Genomic DNA, 21,370 nt, shown 5'->3' with positions numbered 1-21,370 from the left:
TAAGATGGGGCTTCCCTGGTGGCGCAGTGGTTGAGAGTCCACCTGCCGATGCAGGGGACGCGGGTTCGTGCCCCGGTCCAGGAAGATCCCACATTCCGCGGAGCGGCTGGGCCCGTGAGCCATGGCCGCTGAGCCTGCGCGTCCGGAGCCTCTGCTCCGCAACGCGAGAGGCCACAGCAGTGAGAGGCCCGCGTACCTCAAAAAAAAAAAAAAACAAGGTTAAGATGGTAAATCTTATGTATATTTCACCACAATAAAAAAATAGAAAGGGGAATTCCCTGGTGGTCCAGTGGTTAGGACTCTGTGCTCTCACTGCCGAGGGCCCGGGTTCGATCCCTGGTTGGGGCACTAAAATCCCACAAGCGCACACTGTGGCCAGATAAAAGAAAAAGAAAGGAAAAGAAAAATGTACTGGGGAAAGTGGGAGGGCTTCAAATGTACCATTAATGAATGAATGAATGAATGGTGGGAGAGAATAAGGCAGCGAGGGAAGGAGAAGGGACTTTAATCTAGAGAGAAGACGCCAGATATTAAGAGATGACAATGGAAGGAGGACTGGGAGCTTCGACCTCAGTCTCAGCAGGGGCGAGGCCGTCTCCCGACCAGGGGAGGGCGAGGCTCGAGGTGCGGGTGTGGGGCGTGCTCCCCTCGGGAACTGACCAAGAGTCACTACAGATGCCACTATCCACTGAGAGGCAAATCGAAGCAAAATAAATACTTTATGATTGCCATATAACACATTTACTTTTGTGTTTTGCCATGTGGATTGCCAGCTGGTCCAGCATCACGCACTGAAAAGTCTGTTATCGCCTCACTGATTTCTCAAACATCTGTCTGTACCCAGCTCTCACGCCTGGGATTCTTTTGCGGCCTCTATCTATTCTGCTCCAAGTTTCTAGCTTTGATCCGGGACCACAGGCCTAAGTACGATTTTTATAATAAATCTTGACATTTGCTATGGGAAGACCTTCTCTTCTTTATTCTTCAGAACTGTCTTGGCCATTTTGGACCTTTAAATTCCTTCCGAGTTTAAGGAGCAGCTGGTCAACTTCCGGAAATGACCTGTCGGGATTTTGATTGAAATAGCATTGACTTTTTGGATAAATCTGGACAGAACTTGTGCTTTTAAGATGGAATCTTCCCATCCATGAACATGTAGTTCTCTGCTGTCAATGGATGTTTAAAATTTTGTCCTTCACTAATTTCTTAAAATTTAAAAGATTTTTGACATGTAATTTTTATTACTGTAAATGGCATCTTTAAAAAATTTATTTTCAGGACTTCCTTGGTGGTTCAGTAGTTAGGACTCCGCGCTTCCATTGCAGGGGGCGCGGATTCGATCCCTGGTCGGGGAGCTAAGATCCCACATGCCGTGTGACATAGCCAAGAAAAAAAATTTTTGTTTTCAAACTGGCTTTCCTGGTGTGTCACCATACTACTGATTTTTGAAGTTGTTCATAAGTTGCTCTTATATCAAAACTCTCACTGGTTTGAACGCTCTGCTCCAGCGTCTGGATCTTCTTTGGGGACAACCGTATAGCCCGTCAACCACACACACCTGTAGCTTCCCCCTCACTCCCAATCTGCAGCCCCACTTTCTCTCGGGCGCCCCTCCAGCCCTCATCCTTGCTGCACGTGTGTCTTGCATTAGCCTCCCGTGAGGACTGTTTCATTTGCACAAGTTCTGTTGTGTCTCTGGGCCTTGTGGGGGTCATTTCTCTCCCTGGAGTCTCCTTGTTCCCCTAGCTCCACCAGGTTTCGTGCAAATGTCACCTCCCACGTGAAAGGTCCCTAACTCAGCCGCAGGAGGAGTGGTTTCTTCATTCCTCAGAACTTCGGGGACAAAGGCATCTCCCCTTAGGGACCATGCACGACGTGCTGTGCTTCAGGCTTTGTCACCCTTGTTGGAGTGAGGGCGCCCGAGTTCGGTGACTATGTCAGATCCAGCTCTGTACTCCCAATGACTGGCCCCCTAGAGCCTGGCACACAGGAAGCGTCAGGAAAGGCTTGATCAAGCTGTATCTGAACTTCAGTTGGTAGAGCTGGGATGGTGGTTACCCCAGATCTAGAGTTGTATCCTTAACACTGTGGGTTCCAGGGATTGATTTCATCACATTAACCAACCTCACAGTTTGATTCATAAGTTGGAAGGCTAGTGTGAGAAAAATGGATTGTGAAATATATATTGATCTCTGCCCCCGGTTCCTGACATAGAGCTCCAAAAACCCTTGGAATTTCATGGGTAAATGAATCTTTTTTTTTTTTTTTTAATGAGATGACTCGGGTGGCGGGTGGGGAGGGGGTAGTCCTGAAGAGCTTCAGGAGTGGGACTGGTCACTCGAAAAACCAAGCCATGATTAGAAGCTTGGGACTTTCAGCCCCCTGCTCCCCTTGTGTGGAGAGCAGAGAGGGGCTGGAGGTGGAGTTAATAATCCCACCTCATCATGCCTACCTGATGAAGCCACCATAAAAGCACCAGGGATTCGCAGAGCTTCCGGGTTGCTCAACAAACACATGGCGGTGCCAGGAGGGGGGTGCACCGGCGGGGACAAGGGAGCTCCGTGCCCTTTCCCCAGACCCCACTCTATGCATCTTTCCATCTGGATGTGCCCTAGCCTTCATCATGTTCTTTCATCATAAACCGGTAAATGTAAGGAAGGGTTTCAGGAGGTCCTATGAGCCATTCTAGCAAATTATCAAACCCAAGGAGGGGCTGTGAGGACCCCACCTTACAGACCAGTCAGACGAAGGTTTAGGGAATCTGGGACCTGTGATTGGCGTCTGAAGTGGGAGTTAGCCTTATGGGACTGAGCTGTGAACCTGTGGGGACCGCACTAACTCCAGTTACTGTCCAAACAGAACTGAATCACAGGACAAGCAGCTGGTGTCAGAGCATGGGTTGAGATGGGGAAAAAACCCCACATCCGGTGTCAGAGGTCTTGTGAGCATGGTAGTCGTCAGAGAGTAAAGGAAAACACAGTTTATTAACTTAGGCTGTGACTTTGCTCTTACCTGGGAAACAAGACAAGCCATGGGCCCAGCGCACAGCCTCCCCAAGAGCTCAACCCCACCAGAGACCCCAAAATAGATGAGGGAGTCATAGGTGAGCAGAGCAGAGCTCCTAGCTCCAGCCGGCCAGCCTTGCCCTCCTATCACTTGTACTATCATTTTCTTTGTATATACTTATTTTTTTAATGTAAATTTTATTTATTTTTGGCTGTGTTGGGTCTTCGTTGCTGCATGTGGGCTTTCTCTAGTGTGGTGCACGGGCTTCTCATTGCGGTGGCTTCTCTCGCTGCAGAGCACAGGCTCTAGGCGCACAGGGTGCAGTAGTTATGGCTCGCGGGCTCTAGAGCATGGGCTCAGTAGTGGTAGCGCACTGGCTTATTTGCTCTACGGCACGTGGGATCTTCCAGGACCAGGGCTCGAACCCATGTCTCCTGCCTTGGCAGGCGGATTCTTAACCACTGCGCCACCAGGAAATCCCCTCTTTGTGTATTTTTTAAAAGTCAATTATCTCCTTTCCCCTAAAATGTATTTGAAAAGGAAAATTTATATCACTTCTTTACATTTTAAACCAGGGTCACCGGAGATAAACAGAAAGTAACTGAAAAGAAAAACAATGCATTAAAGTTTAGCTGGAAAGTTCTGCCTGCTAACAGCGCTGGGGCCCAGGCCTGCCCTACCTACCACGATTCAGTGTAAGACACGTCAGTGCCGAAGGCCAGCACCAGGCTTCCTTCTGACCACCGTCAGTGGTCACAGCATGTGGTCTCCAGGAGAAGCTGATCAGAGGCAGGACTCTGTATACTCCATCAGCATCACCGGCAATATCTAGTGAACGTCCTGACTGAAGCGCTTCTTTTGTTTTTTTAGTGGGTATAAATCATTTAAACCTGGTAAGATTTAGAATTAAAATTAGAAATGTTTACAAGAATTTTTACAAGGTTTATATACACAGAAAAAGCTTGGAAGAGTATCGCCCAATGTCACTAATGTTGACTGCTGGACTTGTGTGTGTGTGGAATAATTTTAGATTTACAGAGAACCTGCAAAGATAATGCAGAGAGTTCTTATGTACCTTTCACCCAGTTTGTTTCCCCTAATGGTACATTCCTCTTATCTCACATTTCTGTGGTGCATTTGTCAGAACTTAGAAACCAACACTGGACATTACTATCAACTAAACTCTAGACTTTATTTGGATTTCACCAAATTTTCCTTTTTTCTGGTTCAAGGATCCAACCCAGGGTCCCACCATTTCACTGAGTTGTCACATCCCCTTTGTCTCCTCTGATCTGTGACTGTTCTGTATTTTTATGACCTTGACAAGTGTTTTTCTCTGTTGTTAGTGCTTTGGGTGTCTTATCTAAGAAACCACTGCCTAATTCGAGGTCACAAGGGTTTTTACCCGTGTTTCCTTCTCAGAGTTTGATTGTTCAGCTCTTACACTGAGGTCCTTGACCCATTTTGGGTTACTGTTTGTACACAGTGTGAGGTAGGGATCCAACTGCATTCTTTTGCGTTAGGCTGTCCAGTCATCCCAGCATCATCTGTTGAAAATACCATTCTTTCCCCACTGAATGGTCTTGGCACCATTACTGAAAATTAACTGATCATGAATGTGAGAGTTTATTTCTGGATCATCAATTCTAGATTACATATAAATCAATATTTCATGCAGTACCACACCGTCTTAATTACTGCAGCATTTTAGTAAGTTGCAAAACTGCGAAGTGCGAGTCCTCCAACTTTTTCCAAGACTGTTTTGGCTATTCTGGGTCCCCTGAATTTCCATATGAATTTTAGAATTAGCTTGCCAATTTCTACAAAGAAACCACCTGGATTTTGATGGGCATTGTATTCATCACTGTGCTTTTTGATAACACGTAAAAGCAAATATGCCAGTTCATAGTTATGTCATGAAATTTCACTGGAATAACAATATGGTCCCAACTTGTCATATTAAACAATTAGAAAACTTAAAGGGCCACGTTTATTTTGAACGTCACATCTGAACACAGGGGTTTAGTTTGTTTAAAGACTTTATTTCTAACAGATGTTACAGCTTATGAGTCATAAAAATCATCAAAATCATCGGTGGACGTGTCATGGTTTCTAGGACGTAAGGCAGCTTCGATCTCTGAGTTACTGTCGTCAGACTCGCCCCAGAAGGCTGGAAGAGAAAACCAGACAGCCGCTCAGCATCTCTGCAGTCTGATTAGCTCGGCTTAATCAGCCGTGGCCCGCAAAGAGCCTCCTGGGGGCCCTGCGTGGTGCACCTGAGCGGACAGGCCCGGGGCGCAGGCCAGTGTTGCAGCAACGACTCGCTTCTGCGTGCTCCACGTGCTGCGATGGGAACTCATGGCAGAACACTTGCTCCTCCCTTCTGCCCAACTCTCCACTGTAGGATGGGAATCTGTAACCAGGGTGAACATGGGGGCAGGGCGGCTGGGTGCTCTACCAGGCCCGCTAACAGCTTGCCTGACTGCTCCTCGCCGTGAGCTCCCTCTGTTCCTCAGCACAGGGACACGGTGGAGGAACAGCAGTGAGGTCTGCGCTGAGACGAGGGCGTGGGTACACGCAGTTCATTTGGGAGGTGACCCTGGGCAGGATGGGGGGCGGAGCGGGTGTTAACCAGGAGCAGGGCTGGCAGTGGACCGCTGGGGTCAGTCCTGCCGGGGCCTCAGAGAGACCGCAGAACGCTCCTCAGATGGCCCCAAAAGCCAGCAAGGAAGTGGGGTTATTTATCCACCAACTCCCACCCTTCAGTGGCTGGGGGTTGTTCTCAACCAGGCGTCGACTCCCTGGAGCTCCTGGCTCCTGTGGCCAGAGAAAATCCCCCGGGTGGAGCCACAAGCTGCCCGACAGGGAGGCTGCAGGCTCGGCCTGGAGTGCCAGGGTGTGGTGGGCCCACCGCCCGTGACACTGACCACCCCTGCGACCCCCGTATCTACAAGGCACAGCCTGCCACCGCCGCGATGACTCCTGAGATGTGACCCCATCTAATCCTCGCACCAACCTGGCGAGGTGAGTACAAACACTTCTGTTTTACCAAGGCTGAGAGGGTAAGTACATGGCCCGATCACGGCGGCAGAGGGTGCTCAAGCCCCAAGTCCCACCGGACCGGCTGGGAACAGGGTTTCAGAGGCAGGAGTAGGGGTGGCCCAAGCTCGGCAGGGGATACGCCACTGCCAGTGTGGAAGGAGGGTGTTGAGGGATACATAGGAGCTCCCTAGGCAGAGGAAAAGGGACAGGAATGTCACAGAGAAGGAAGGGTGTGAGCGAAGGCACAGAGGTACGAGGGCGGAGCACAGGGAAGGCTGGCTGCGGCTGGATCCACTGAGGAGAGGACGCGACCTCGGAGGAACAGGGCTGGGAGCAGGGGCCGGGCCAGACCACAAGGGGACGTTCCAGACTCTACCCTGCAGGTGGCGGGGGCGCTGGCCCTGCTTCCCCAGCAGGCAGACGTCTGGATGAGAATTCAGAAGCCAGGGCTGGGGGAGGGGCGGGGGAGGGCTACCGCAGGAGCCCTCAGGTCAGAGCAGCAGGTACCTGCGGGCAGTGGCAGTGAGGGGACAGAGGTGAGGACGTTTCATGTGGAAGACATGGCAGTAGGGGGGCGCGGGGGGGGAGGCCAGGATCCCCTGCAAAGTCATACCTGCAGATTAAAGCGCTGGGCACCACGGACCCTGGCACCCGTGTTCTCAGAAACCCCCAGTCCTCCCCCAGGAGAGCTGCAGGGCCCATGAGCACAGGCAGGCACCTCCGCCCGCCCCCAAGCGTGCCTGACACCACACGTCACAAACCACCCTTTTAGCTAAAACACAAAATGAGAGTCTGGTCTCTGGTTATTTCTCTTACCTTTAGACTTTAAATTGGTAGCTAGTTTCTTTTTGTTTTCATGCCTGGAAAATAAAGAAAGAACCTAAGTCCTGAAAAAATAAAGACAATCAGACTAATAGTTTTACAAGGAGCGCATTAGGGAAGAAGCACACATTACTCACTGGGAGGCCAGAAGGTTTACATTTACTCCCCAAGATTTTTTTTTTAACATCTTTATTGGAGTATAATTGCTTTACAACGGTGTGTTAGTTTCTGCTTTATAACAAAGTGAATCAGTTATACATATACATATGTTCCCATATCTCTTCCCTCTTGCATCTCCCTCCCTCCCACCCTCCCTATCCCACCCCTCTAGGTGGTCACAAAGCACGGAGCTGATCTCCCTGTGCCATGCAGTTTTAAAAGCAAAAAGCCCTGCGGATGCTCTGGTGGGAGGATCCCGGGCGCATTGGGCCGCATGCTGGGCGCTCACTGGGGAGGCCGCCAGGGCAGGAGGCAGGCCCTGGCACACACCGAGCTGGCAGAGCGCAGCACTGCCAGCTAAGCTGAAAGCAGAGGGTCTGAGGAACAGGGAGAAGTCGGCCAGGAGGTTACAACACTTACCTTTGTCAAGCCAGCGATACGATTCTCAACTGCTTAACAAGGAGTTCAAAATAACTGTTTGCTTAATTAAGGGTATTAACTCGTGGTAGAGAAAAACGCAAGAATCTTGTCACCTGTGTTTAGGTTTCTGAGTGTCACACACACGAAAGTGCAAGTGTCCAGGGATGCATCTAACACCGGGTGACTCGCTTACTAAACCCACTGGACCGAGAAACTGGCTCTGCGGGAGACTGTGTCCATCTGCGTCACCTTCTCCAGAGCTTTCTCAATTGTCATGCGCATGGAAGTCCCCTCTCGGAGTACCATTCCAGTTTCTTATTACACTTAAATTCTTTAAAGTTCATCCTAAATGGTCAACGAGATGTTAAAAAAGAAACAGTCACTTGTGTATGGCTTGACATTTTTCTCATACTCCCGTTGAAGTTTTCCCTTCCATTTACATTTGCAGATTACTCCGTGAAGGCAGATTCCAGCCTTTAGGTGGGAAGAGCGCTGAGAAAAGACGAGGACGCATCATGCAGAAGCACTGCTGCTCTCTCGGCAGATGCAAGAAACCCTGGGAACACATCTCTGTCACTTTGGCTCAAGCCTGGCTAACCTATGGTTTGAAAATCTGCCTTTTGCCATAGCTGCCATAATTTACATTTTTTTTTCAGTAAAACAAGCTCCATGAAGGCATAATTTTCTAGGCAGTCTGTGCTCTGTCAGTGCTCCCTTTAAACTTGGTGGCTGTTTCTTTGTTTTGACTGAAATATAGTTGATGTACAATATTATATAAGTTACAGGTGTACAACATGATGATTCACAATTTTCAAAGGCTATACTCGGTTTATAGTTACTGTAAAATACTGGCTGCACTCCCTGTGTTGAACAATGTATCCGTACCTCTTAATCCCTTCCCCCTGTCTCGCCTACCCCCCAGCCCCCTGCACTGGTAACCACTAGTTTGTTCTGTTTTGTTTTTTTTTTTAATTTTTATTGGAGTATAGTTGATTTATAACGTTGTGTTAGTTTCTGCTGTACAGCAAGGTCAATCACTTATACATACACATATACCCATTCTTTTTTAGATTCTTTTCCCATATAGTCATTACATTACAGAGTATTGAGTAGGGTTCCCTGTGCTATACAGTAGGTCCTTATTAGTGTTCTCTATATCTGTGAGTCTGTTTCTTTTTCTATTACACTCACTAGTTTGTTGTATTTTTTAGGTTCCACATACAAGTGATATCATACAGCATTTGTCTTTCTCCGACTTATTTCACTTAGTGTAATACCCTCTAAGCCCACCCATGTTGTTGCAAATGACAAAATTTCATTCCTTTTTATGGCTGAGGAGTATTCTATTGTGTATATATGTACCACATCTTCTTTATCCATTCATCTGTTAATGGGCACTTAGGTTGCTCCCATACCTTAGCTGTTGTAAACAGTGCTGCCATGAACACTGGGGTGCATGTGTCTTTTCAAATAGTGTTTTCATTTCTTTCAGATACATACCCCAGAAGTGGAACTGCTGGGTCATATGGTAATTCTATTTTTAGTTTTTTGAGAGACCTACATACTGTTTTCTACAGTGGCTTCACCAATTTACATTCCCACCAACTGTGTACGGAGGGTTCCCTTTTCTCCTCGCCAATACTTGTTATTCATGGTCTTTTTAATGATGGCCATTCTAACCGGTGTGAGGTGATACCTCATTGTGGTTTTGATTTGCATTTCTCTAATAATTAGCAATGTGGAGCATCTTTCCATGAGCTTGTTGGCCATCTCTATGTCTTCTTCAATAAATTTGAAAAATGTCTATTCAGGTCTTCTGCCCATTTTTTAATCAGGTTGTTTTATTGATACTGAGTTGTATGAGCTGTTTATATATTTTGGATATTAACTGCTTATCAGTCATATCATTAGCAAATATTTTCTCCCAGTCTGTAGGCTGTCTTTTCATGTTGTCAATGGTTTCCTTTGCTGTACAAAAGCTTTAAGTTTAATTAGGTTCCATTTGTTTACTTTTGCTTTTATTTCCTTTGCTTTAGGAGACAGATCCAAAAAAATATTGCTACGATTTATGTCAAAGTGTGTTCTGCCTGTTTTCCGCTGCAGTTTTATAGTATCCGGTCTTAACATTGAGGTCTTTAATCCATTTTGAGTTTATTTTTGTATATTTTAGAGAATGTTCTAATTTCATTGTTTTACATGTGGTTGTCCAGCTTTTCCAGAACCACTTGTTGAAAAGACTGGTCTTTTCTCCATTGTATATTCTTGCCTCCTTTGCTATAGATTAACTGACCATAAATGTGTGGGTTTATTTCTGGGCTCTCTATTCGGTTCCATTGATCTATGTGTCTGTTTTTACGCCAGTAATGTACTGTTTTGATGACTGTAGCTTTGTAGTTAGGGAGTGTGATTCCTCCAGCTCTGTTCTTCTTTCTCAAGATTGTTTTGGTTATTCGGGGTCTTCTGTGTTCCCATATGAATTTCAAAATTATTTGTTCTATTTCTGTGAAAAATGCCCTTGGTATTTTGATAGGGATTGCACTGAACCTGTAGATTGCCTTGGGTACTATGGTCATTTTAACAATATTAATTCTTCCAATTCATGAACACAGTATATCTTTCCATATGCTTGTATTGTCTTCAATTTCTTTCATCAGTATCTTACAGTTTTCCGAGTACAGGTCTTTTATCTCCTTAGGTAGGTTTATTCCTAGGCATTTTATAATTTTTGATGTAATGGTAAATGGGATTGTTTTCTTAATTTCTTTCTGATAGTTCATTGTTATTGTATAGAAATGCAACAAATTTCAGTATATTAATTTTGTATCCTTCAACTTTACTGAATTCATTGATGCGTTCTAGTAGTTTTCTGGTGGCATCTTTAGGGTTTTCTATGTATAGTACTATGTCATCTGCAAAGAGTGACAGTTTTACTTCTTCCTTTCCAATTTGGATTCCTTTTATTTCTTTTTCTTGTCTGATTGCTGTGGCTGGGATTTCCAATACTATGTTAAATAAAAGTGGCAAGAGTGGGCATCCTTGTCTTGTTCCTGATCTTAGAGGAAACGCTTTCAGCTTTCCTTGGTGAGTGCCTGTTTATCTGATGTGACCAACTAGTGGCCTATGCCATTTCTCCATGAAGAGTGGACGGCCCCACAGCCAGTGCTGACTGTCATGGAGGCCGCCAGTCAGGTGGCTGCTGACAGTGTAAACCTGAGTCCACCTTCTGTAAGAGTGCATGCACACACACACACACACACACAAAACACAATTGTGGGTTGTGTCTACTCTCTATCCAGCTCCCACTTCATGAGGACACCAGGCTCAGTGCAGGGTGGGTAGGCAGACATAACAATGCTGTAAAGATGCAGGGAGACTAGTTTGCCAGCTGACTTTTAAACAGTAAGAGCCACGTGGGGTTGTGGGGAGACGGCAGGAGCACCACAAGCAGAAGGCAGGCAGGAGGACTGAGAGAACAGGTGGATGATGGGGCGGGTGGTGGTGTGGCTGCAGGATCCCAGAGGAAGCAATGCACTCCCTGGACTCTACTGTGAGAGCTGGAAAGGATTTCCAGGCCAGGCCCAAGGCAAGGGCACAGAGGCAGGCGAGCACATGCCAGGTCCTTACAGCCTGGCCCCTGCTCTGAGCTCCATATGCATGTCCCGGGCTCACCTGCTGGCTCCAACTTGGCTGCCTCCAAAGAGTCTCACGGCCAACACATCCATCCACAGCCAAACTCAAGCTCCTCCACCAAACCTGGGCCCTTCTCCTGTCTCAGCTAACGGCACCCCAAGCCTCGAGTCCCTCCCAACCCCTCACCATTCCTCTGCCCTCCCATACCCAATCAGCCCCTAGGTCCTGCCAAGTTTACCTCCCAGCACTTCCAAGTGTCCTCACCCGTCCCCTATGCACTGCCACCGCCTGTTGACCAAACCAGCATCTCTTGCCTGGACCTTCTAACAGCCTCCTAACTGGTGACACCACATCCACCTTGTCCCCTCCACTCGGCAGCAAGGGTGAGCTTTCGAAACACAAATCTGATCCCTCTGCCTCCTTGCTGAAAACTCTTCAATGCCTTCCTATTGCTTTTGGCAAAAGAACTAAACCCTGAACAGCGCCTCCAAGGTTGATGCCCAGACTTCGTTGGGCCTCCTGCTGTAGCCTCCCCCACACCCCACCCTCAACCCCCGAGTCCTCACTGAATTTGCTACTTCACAGCCATTTCTGTCACTAACTGACATGTGACTGCCCTTAGGCTGTCAGCTCTACAAGAGCTGCCACTGTACGAGTTTCAGTCCCCGGGGTACCCGGTGCTCTGCACTTAGTAGGTGCTCAGTGATATGTGTGGAAGGAATAGATGAGCCTCACTAAGCATAGGACCTTGCCTAAAGGCACGTGATCAACATTTGATGTTAGATTATTTAATTTGCATGGTTTTACTTCTATCTGAGTTCAGATCAGGTTGTTCAAGTGTCTTCCCAGAAACATGTTTCAGAACTAAACGCATGTGTTCAACTCTGAGGAAGGTGGAAAATGCTTCCAGGTGTTTCCGATGCCATCCTCACCCCTTAGGGGAAGTATTTTTCCCTTTGGGAAATCATCTCTGCTAGTCGATGTGACACTGCAGTGCGAGGCTGATTTTTATTACACGTGACTTGTAGGGTCAATATTTCTTTCTCCAGGTCACACCTAACGTCTGAAGCTAAGTCAAGGCCAAAGGGGATGGTGTGCGATCTCGGAGTAGACAGAGCCAACTTGTTTAGCTATTATCATAAATGAGAGAGAACCCAAACCAAATGCACTTCTGAAAGCATAAGGATGCGAGAGTTCAGGTTATAAGCCACGGGGCATGGTCCCTGTGCTCTATTAGATGTGCTTGGACTCCGACTGCCTGACCTTCCCTGACAGCGTGGACGTCACACCTCCATTGTGTAAGGCAGAGGCAGCGAAGGTGAGCTGTAGAGAGCCAGTGAGTAAGTGGTTCAGGTGTTGTGGTCTCTGTCATAACTACTCTACTCTGCTGCACGAAAACAGCCACGGACAATATGTGAACTAGCGGATGTGGCTTTGTTACAAGCAAACGTCACTCAGAGACACTGCAACTTGAATTTCATATAACTTTCAGGTATCGTGCAGCATTATTCTTCTTTGGATTTTTCCCAACCATTAAAAAACATAAAACCTCTCTCAGCCTGCAGGCTGCACAGAACCAGGAAGAGGCCCAGGGCCAGGGCTGCCGAGGCCTTCATGAAGCGCTGCCACCACCTGAAGCCCGGCAGCAAGCCAGGGAGTCCACCCTCCCCGGCCTGCTCGTGGGAGACTCCTGGAATCCACGAGAGCAGAGTTTTAGTTTTTTCCCTAGAACTTTACAATTAGTCTGGAGGTCCTATTTCCAAACAAACCACTTTCAGGTAAGACACCACAGATAACTGATTAAATTAAGGCGTGAGCATGCTCTGCTGGTCTCATTCACAGGGCACCGTCTCTGCGCAGTGTCCTGGGAGGTGTGGCACCTCCCCCTCTGCACAGTGACCACCATGTGCCCACCAGTGAGATGCTCCCTGTCAACATTTTGCCACACTGGCTCCGTCACATGTCTTCTCTGTCTGTCCATCAAACTATCTCAGTTTTCGATGCTGTTTATAAATTCCCTTGCTATTGATAAGGGATTAGGACAGACAGGTAAGGGCAACTCTCATCAAAATCACTTTTGCTCTCATCCTTGCTACACATAAGAAGTTATGGTCAGCTGGGGTCTTAACAGCAGGTTTTATTCTAAGCACAGCACCTAGTGAACACCTAGGATGTGATCCTGCTGACATGGGTACTAGAGAAAGAGTCAAAATTAAGTGTCGACTATTCATTAAATTTTTAAAATTTTTTAATTTTTATTTTGTTTTTAGTTTTGGCTGTGTCAGGTCTTAGTTGCAACATGCGGGATTTTCCGTTGCAGTGTGCGAGCTCAGTAGTCGTGGCATGTGGGCTTAGCTGCCCTGCGGCATGTGGGATCTTCGTTCCCCAACCAGGGATCGAACCCGCGTCCCCCGCATTGGAAGGCAGATTCTTTACCACTGGACCACCAGGGAAGTCCCTCAACTATTCATTTTATATGAACAAAAGGCTAATAATATCGCTAGAAATAGGCTACACAGTCAACATAAGTACAAAATTAGGTGGCAAGGATGTCTGCCAGGATTCAGGTTTGCTTTGTGGGGCCAGCAAGTAGAGACAAAAGTGAGGCATGGAAAACCTATGGTTCCTGGGAGACTCATCATTAAGTCACACCAGGGCTCAGGAGGCAGCGCGCTCTGTGAGGGGTGACGGAGGCTGTCGGGTGAGCACAGGGACCCAGGGAGGCGGGCCACAGGAGCTCCTCAGAGCCGCGGGATGTTCTAAGGTTAGTAATACAGACTCTCAACCTCATGGTCAGTAACATATTTTTGAAAGAAAAAAATATCTACAGCCCATTAACAAACATACCCAACTTTTGTGGCTCTGAGGCCACGTCCATCAAGTTTGGCAATGAGCTTTTGAGGGTCCTACCAAGAACATGACCTATGGTGTCGGGGGCGATGAGGAAGGGCCCCAGAGGGAAGAGCCCTTGCAGTTCTAGAGTCTTATCATAAGCCTGAAAAGAATAACTAACTTATGAGAAGATGTGGTCTCTACACTCTGAATTCTGTAAGTTTAATGATTTTGACTAAGCTAAAATCAGTATTACAATGTCTCACACAGCATCTTCAGCTAGAATTTTCCTCAAAAAAGAGGTGTTTCTGAAAAGCACAAGGCAAAAAAAAAAAAAAAAAATTCGGAAAGAAAATAAAAAATCCCAATCAGTGTGCCAACAAATCCCTGTAAATCCTCAATTTTAAGTGTTAAGAGGCAGACCGGTCTGAGACAGCTTTAATTTGACAAAGTGTGAGTGCCCTCTGATGGTCAACCAGGGGCCCTGCAGCAGATGCCATTTTTTAGGGGTCAACTTCTTTACTCCTTCCCTTCAGCCAATCAAGCAAAGACTGTTCTTTCGTGCTGTGTCGAAAAAAATAAAGTAGGCGGGCTTATGACAAGAAACGTGGAATGTTTAGGAAGCTGCTACTTTGGTAGAATTTATGGAGAATGTAGCTTTGCTAAACCAGAGGCAGAGACCGGGGCTTTTATACCAGAACATAAAGGACTTCCAGAAAAACCTCACTTTTATTTCTCTGGACTACTCGTTCCTTGTGATCACCTTATCATCCCAGGGGAAGCGGCACAGGATCAGGCAAGAAGAGACAGGACGGCGGCACCAGAGCAGCAGCTGCCGCCTGGTGCCCTCCGCTGGCCACTTCCATGGCTGCAGGGCTGGCACCAAATGCCACCAGCGGCCCTGCCAGGGTGCGGTAGCTGGGTGACTTCTGCTACCTTTTCCCCAGGCAATTATGTTGCAAGCACACATCTTTTTCTTTCGGTAAAACGTTATCTCAATCCAAGCAGTAAACCGCAGTTACATGGCAGGCGGTTAAAATACGCTCTCTGTTGACTAAATGGATCCGGGAGAGTGAAAACAGCTTCCTGGGGAAGGTGGGGCGAGACAGTGTTTGCGGAGGAGAGGAAGCTCTGGCATGCACCTCTCAACAAAAGGGAACAAGTGGTCTTTACTCAGAGAACAGCTTCCTATTAGGACTCACTCCTTCGTACATTATGCCTTTCATCCCCACTCAACCACAAAATGATTTTGCTGAGGCAAATACAATGGTAGAAAAAGATTTACACTGAAAGAATCTTTAATAATAAACTGTTGCCGATCTGCCTACTTGCCCGTGGTTTATAATACAATAAACATCGGATTCTATTACGGCTCATGCACTGAAGCCGCTGCTCTGGAAAACGGAATATGAAAGCACGGGGACCCCACCACCATCACAATGAAATGAGCATGGATAAATGTGCTAAGAGTATCTCTTTGCATCTTTTATAGCTTGTGTGTATTAATCTGTAACGCTTATTAAGAAAGTCATTGCTATGCAAAGCAGCACCCAATCCCTTTCTCTGGCTTTTCAACAGAGTGCACTGTTTAGCCAATAGGACGGACCCTCTGGTCCTCATTCTGCATTCATCACAGGCAACATTTGCACAATGTATCTCTCAAAGGCGGCTGAAAGGAAGGCCTTAATACTCATGTAAACAACTGCAAACCAATTACTTAATGAATCAGGCCCACACATAATGAGGTGCAGACAAAGAGCTATAAATGCATTTTTGCGCCCAAGCCGCTGCTTTAAAGTAAAATCCCTCAGCTGTAGTTTGGGCTTAACTAGCACATCATAATTATTGTCTCTAGGACATCAGAGGAAGCCATTTTTTTTTTTTTTTAAGGTCCAGCGGGGTTTTTTTTTTTTTTTTTTTTTTTGAGGTTGCTCATCAGCTCACTGACAAAATAGAGCAAAGAAGAATTTTTAAAAGTGCTACAGCAGCACTGCACCGTTACGTTTATTCTCAAGTACTGGGTTTCGAGACCACTTGTAAAAGCAATAAAGCACGAGGAGTGACTGCAGTAAGTGGGATCCTTAAATGTAAGCCTCTAAGAAATTTCAGTGAATCCAGGCACAAACAGCGAGCCCGGGGCTCTCAAAAGCCTAAGGCGGCGTATGAACACCAAACCCAGCACAAGAACCAACCGTGGCAAACAGTGCGCCAAACCCACACACTCCATGCCCAGAACTTTCATCTCTGGATTATTATCAACTGTCAAGAACCCAAGGGTCCCCTGAAGGCCTCTTTTTTTTTTTTCCGGAAAGGGGATGATGTGATTACTTATAATTTAGGAAATTAATTTCATGCAGAAACAACAGTAATAACAAAAGGCTCCTGCCTAAAACTGAAAGGGAAAGGAGTTTGATTTTATAATGAAATATAGATGCAAGATGTGAAACGTCAAATGATCAGACTGAGAAAATGTTCTACAGAATCCAACTGCTTTCTAAATGTGTTTAAACATTACTCCAAGAATATATATACACACACACACACATATATATATATATATATAAAAGTTTAAGAAGAATTGGCTTTTTTAGTGCCTCTAAAATATAAAGAAAATAAACACTTCTAACAATCTTGAAAACCTAAAGGGATGTATTACTAAGCTAAATGGTGACATTAAACCCTAAAAACTACCTGTAGAATTTATTATCTTTTAAAATTTCTTTCAGGAGACCTAGAACTTGAATTTATAATATAGTCATAAAAATATAATACTTTAATATTCTTCCTGTCCCATAATTCATTATCTCTCACTTCCTTCAAAAACAGAGATGAAAGATATTAAAGATAATAATTTCTAAAAATTAAATGAGTGGATTCCCTAAAATTGAACACACCAGGTTTCTAAAAGAACTTAATATCAGAAAACCAATCTCATTTAAATATATCCAGGTCCTAAAAATACTGTAGTGTTTTTCAAAATAGAAATGAAAATGAGATTTTTTTTCACTGTAAAAATACCACATTTCTGAACAAATAATTTTATCTTACAGGACATTACAAATGTAAAGTTCCTGTTTTAAAATTTCATCAGGGCGGGCAGTTAATTCGAATGTAACACAATCATCTACAGGACATCTTTTGAGGGGAAATGTTATTACAAAAGGCAAACTTGTGTTGTTTTAAATGCTATTTAGCCCAAAGCGGAAAGGTAGGTATGTATCAGACAATTGCTTCTACTCCCATCCACAAATTCTTCCGAAGTGACTCAGTGCCATTGCACGATTAGTATTTTATGTTGATGACAAATCTAGCACACGACTCACTTATCACTGCTCCAAAAACTTACAAGGAGTGCTACAGTTTAACAAATGTGAAAAGATAAATTTTCACATTTGAAAATAAGCAAGAAGGTATCAGAAAGGGAAAGAATAGTCCAGCCCAAATACTTGGTAAAAAAGAGGAATACAAAAACAAATATCCAGCAATTGCTTGTATATATCTCTGTGGTCTCAGAAAGAAGAAACAGGCCACTTTATTTCTTTTAAGGCCTGGCTCTTTCTCTCTGCCCTCTCCGACACCCTCCATTGTGTGGTTTCTAAGCAGCCCTACTGCGAGCAGCTGTAGACGCTAATTTGTGGTTCACTGAGGTGTCAATTGAGTCTTAAACCAAGGAAACAACAGCTGCAAAACAATACTTGGCTCTGGTGCAAATATTTTCAAAGGTAGACTAAAGTTTCCACTGTCATTTCAGATAAACAAAAACCTAAACCATAACCTTCCATCGAGTCACAGAGCAAAATCATCTGCAGCCAGCGTTTAATTCCCTGAGGAGTGACATTTCCCGTCTTGCTGCCGCTATTCAGAAAGGCTTGCACGACTTTACCTTGACAAAGGACTGCCTTCGCTAGACGAAAAACTCGCTTCTGAAGAGATCTTGTGAGTTGTCTTTGTCTCGAATGTACCGCTGCCAATATTCAAACCTGTGACAAGCACAAGCGTGGAGAGTGAGCGTGGCCATCGCAGTGAATGCAGAAGCGGCCTCACGATAACTTGTAAAACAAACATCAACAGAGGAAGAGCTGTTCACAGAAAGCGAGGGGCTCTGAGGCAGGGAATGACACAGAAAGGAAGGGGGCGGCTTCCCGTGATAGTTACACAGAGTACGTAAAAAGTAAAATCATTCAAAGAGCACCATTTTAAATGGCCATGATGTGTGTGTGAGCACATGGGTCTCCACCGTGGCACTAAGCTCTGGATAATTCGAGTTGTAACACGGGGGCAGCGCTGGCTCACCGAGCTAACAGGAACTGGGAACCAGTCTCAGAAGCAACTGACACCTCTGGATGACATTACCGCCCACCCGCCTTTAAGCCCCTCTGCCAAATCCTCTCTTTTTGCCTCTCACGGAGAAGAATGAACGTCCACTGAAAACCATCGAGGCTACTCCTTAACCTGCCTGAAAGGGCTGATGGGGAAGATGCACAGTCCACCCCCTTTCCCTGGAGCCTGGGGAACCAGACCACCCCACAGTGCTCCCAGCTTGCAGGGCGATCCCTGACCTCTGCCTCCTGGGCGTCCTCACCTTGGACGTTTCTGCTACAAGTCTGATTCTTAACTGGCAGTCAAACTAGATCGCGGATAGAGGGTGCATAAGCATCGCCTTGAAAGGCACCTACTGCATTCCTAACCTGTAACCTGCGTGCCTGCTCATAACCTCTGAAGCAAAGTGGTTCTCTTAACAATGTGTCCATGTTCGGCCCCTAGAGGGTCTGCACCCGCTTAAGGGGACCAGGTCTTTTCAGACATGAAAACAAAGTGGCTTCCTTAGAGACAGGTGTGGAGACAAGAGATCTGGCACCTGACACAGGAGATGAGCCACGTGCCTCCTCATCCATGGTTATATCTGGGGTGGCTCTGCGTTCAGTGTGTGACAGCGTGTGACGTTCCACACCGGGCATGTGGCCCTCCCACCCACCGCCTGCTTCTCTTGGGAGCTCAGAGAAGTCCCTAGGGTCAGGGTGAGGGCGAGAATGGAAACGTGATGCGTGACTGAATGCACAATAAACTCCAGAGCCAGCATCTAACTCCAATGCCAGCCAACACTACCAGGAGCACTTCGAGGATCCCAATGTCTTACAAAGCACACGGTATGATTTTGAGTGTGGACGATGGGAACCAAATCGAGGGGTGCTTGGCTGTACAACCTGTGTTGTGTGGATCACGTCATATGAACAAACTTGTATGTTAATCATTAGCATATTTTTTTATTTTTTGTGGTACGCGGGCCTCTCACTGTTGTGGCCTCTCCCGTTGCGGAGCACAGGCTCCAGACGCGCAGGCTCAGCGGCCTTGGCTCACGGGCCCAGCCGCTCCGCGGCATGTGGGATCTTCCCGGACCGGGGCACGAACCCGTGTCCCCTGCATCGGCAGGCGGACTCTCAACCACTGCGCCACCAGGGAAGCCCAATCACTAGCATATTAATAGTACTATAATTTTTGATGCTCATCCAAGGGACTACAACTTATGTCAAATTTATTCATTGTTTGAGCCTGTCCTATTAGCCATTCAAAATATACTTACCAAAATCACATCTGTAGAGTCACCTTCCAAACCATGTATGCTTGCTAATGGGTTGTAATGCTCCAAAAGAGGCATTACTCTCTTGGGTAATTTGTAAAATGAGGGGGTTGGATAAATACTTTCTGAGATCCCTCTGGATTCTGGTTCTGTGATTCAAATGTGAAGAAAGTGATGAAAAGCAAACAGTGAATAGGGCTGTATCTTTCTACAGTGATGCAGACCTCCATCGGGGCAGAAGCCTGTTTATACCTCAACAAACTACAATGTCTCACGTTTGCGGAGTTCAAATCACCACCACGACCATGGCCAGCCCTCCCCGGGGCTTTTCTCTACCAGGCACTGTGTTGGGCATTTAACCTGCACTGGCTCACTGAATCCTCACAACAACCCAAATAACTGAATTTTGCAGTAACTAATTCTAACACTAATATTATCTAGGAAATAGCTTTCCAAAGACAGACAGCTAAGTCTGATGTACCATAAATATCTCCCTCAAAAAAATGTCTGTCTGATGAAGACATCTTTGAGACAATTGAGAAATCTGAATACGGACTGGGAATTATGTGATATTAAGAAATCATTCTGATAGGTGAAATTCATTCTAATAGGAGAAATTCATTCTGATAGGTAAAATCCCAGCATGGTGATTTATATAAAAATTAGAGCGGGGACTTCCCTGGTGGCACAGTGGTTAAGAATCCTCCTGCCAACGCAGGGGACATGGGTTCGAGCCCTGGTCCGGGAAGATCCTACATGCCGCAGAGCAACTAACTAAGCACGTGCGCCACAACTACTGAGCCTGCGAGCCAAAACTACTGAAGCCCACGCTCCTAGAGACCATGCTCCGCAACAAAGAGAAGCCACTGCGATGAGAAGCCCGCACACTGCAATGAAGAGTAGCCCCTGCTCGCCGCAACCAGAGAAAGTCCGCGTGCAGCAACAAAGACCCAACACAGCCAAAAATAAATTAATCAATAATAATTTAAAAAAAAATTAGAGGGATTTCCCTGACAGTCCAGTGGTTAGGACTCGGTGCTTTCACTGCTGTGGGCCTGGGTTTGATCCCTGTTTGGGGAACTAAGATCCCACACGCTATGCAGGACAGCACCCCCAAAAAAAGAAAAAAAAAAAGCAAGTCGTTAAAGTATACTTTCTTCTGTTATTAATCCGTTTACTTTCACAAAGGGAGTTGAGGTGACTTACACAAAAAAAAAAAAAAAAAAGGAAAAAAGTGTGATAAAGTAAAAACAACTGAAAAATAATAAAAATACGATAATAACGTATAAGAAAACTAAGAAGATTACAATTGAAACAAAAATCCTAAATTGAAGGAACTACATTTAAGCTTAAAATTGAGCTCTTACTGGGATTTACAGTCTTTTCATTTGAAGAACCCCAAATCCCCCATCATTCAGGCAAGGGAGGTGGCCCAGATGACACTCCCCACTACTGATTAACCAACTGGGAAAAGGTGGGAAGGGAAAGAATTTGGGGTGTCTGTGGTGCTTAGCGACAAGGTACCATTGTGACACGTCAGGCAGAACCCAAGGGCCTGTAAGGCCATCGCCAGCACACACCCTGGAGGGAAGCTTCTTCCAAACTCCTGTTCATTAAGGACTCGAAAAGTACTGGCTCTTTCTGAGATGGTGACAACTTGTTACAAAGCAAACTCCAGAAACCTCCGACAGGAGCGCATCATAACACTTCCCTGTACACAGCCCTGGCCGTAGCCCTGGGTCTCCCAGATGCTGGCTTATCCGCCCTGCTTACCTGACAGTGATGCAGAGGCCTCGGCCTTCTGGAATCCGTCTTCAGCTTGGTGTGCACTGTCCTGAAGGGTAGACTGTTTCAGCATCTGGTAGGCTTTCGTTTCTATAT

At 46.1% G+C, this 21,370-nt stretch overlaps 1 protein-coding gene across 1 annotated transcript in view; it reads right to left on the bottom strand.

The window, feature by feature from the left end:
* Positions 1–5,027: 5,027 nt before the first annotated feature.
* The window catches only part of KIZ (kizuna centrosomal protein), a 113,750-nt gene continuing 97,407 nt past the window's right edge, over positions 5,028–21,370 (bottom strand). The window contains exons 10-13 of the mRNA XM_027118097.1: positions 21,263–21,364; positions 17,795–17,891; positions 6,865–6,908; positions 5,028–5,176 (exon numbers count right to left, since the gene is read on the bottom strand). Of these exons, the coding sequence (XP_026973898.1) occupies positions 5,070–5,176; positions 6,865–6,908; positions 17,795–17,891; positions 21,263–21,364 (350 nt within the window). The 3' untranslated portion in view covers positions 5,028–5,069. The remainder of the gene's footprint in view (positions 5,177–6,864; positions 6,909–17,794; positions 17,892–21,262; positions 21,365–21,370) is intronic.

The sequence above is a fragment of the Aethalodelphis obliquidens genome, unplaced genomic scaffold (genome assembly GCF_003676395.1).
Source record: "Aethalodelphis obliquidens isolate GAN/ISIS:26980383/991018 unplaced genomic scaffold, ASM367639v1 scaffold18, whole genome shotgun sequence".
NCBI classification, from domain to species: domain Eukaryota; kingdom Metazoa; phylum Chordata; class Mammalia; order Artiodactyla; family Delphinidae; genus Aethalodelphis; species Aethalodelphis obliquidens.
This window is presented reverse-complemented; position numbering and strand designations above follow the sequence as displayed.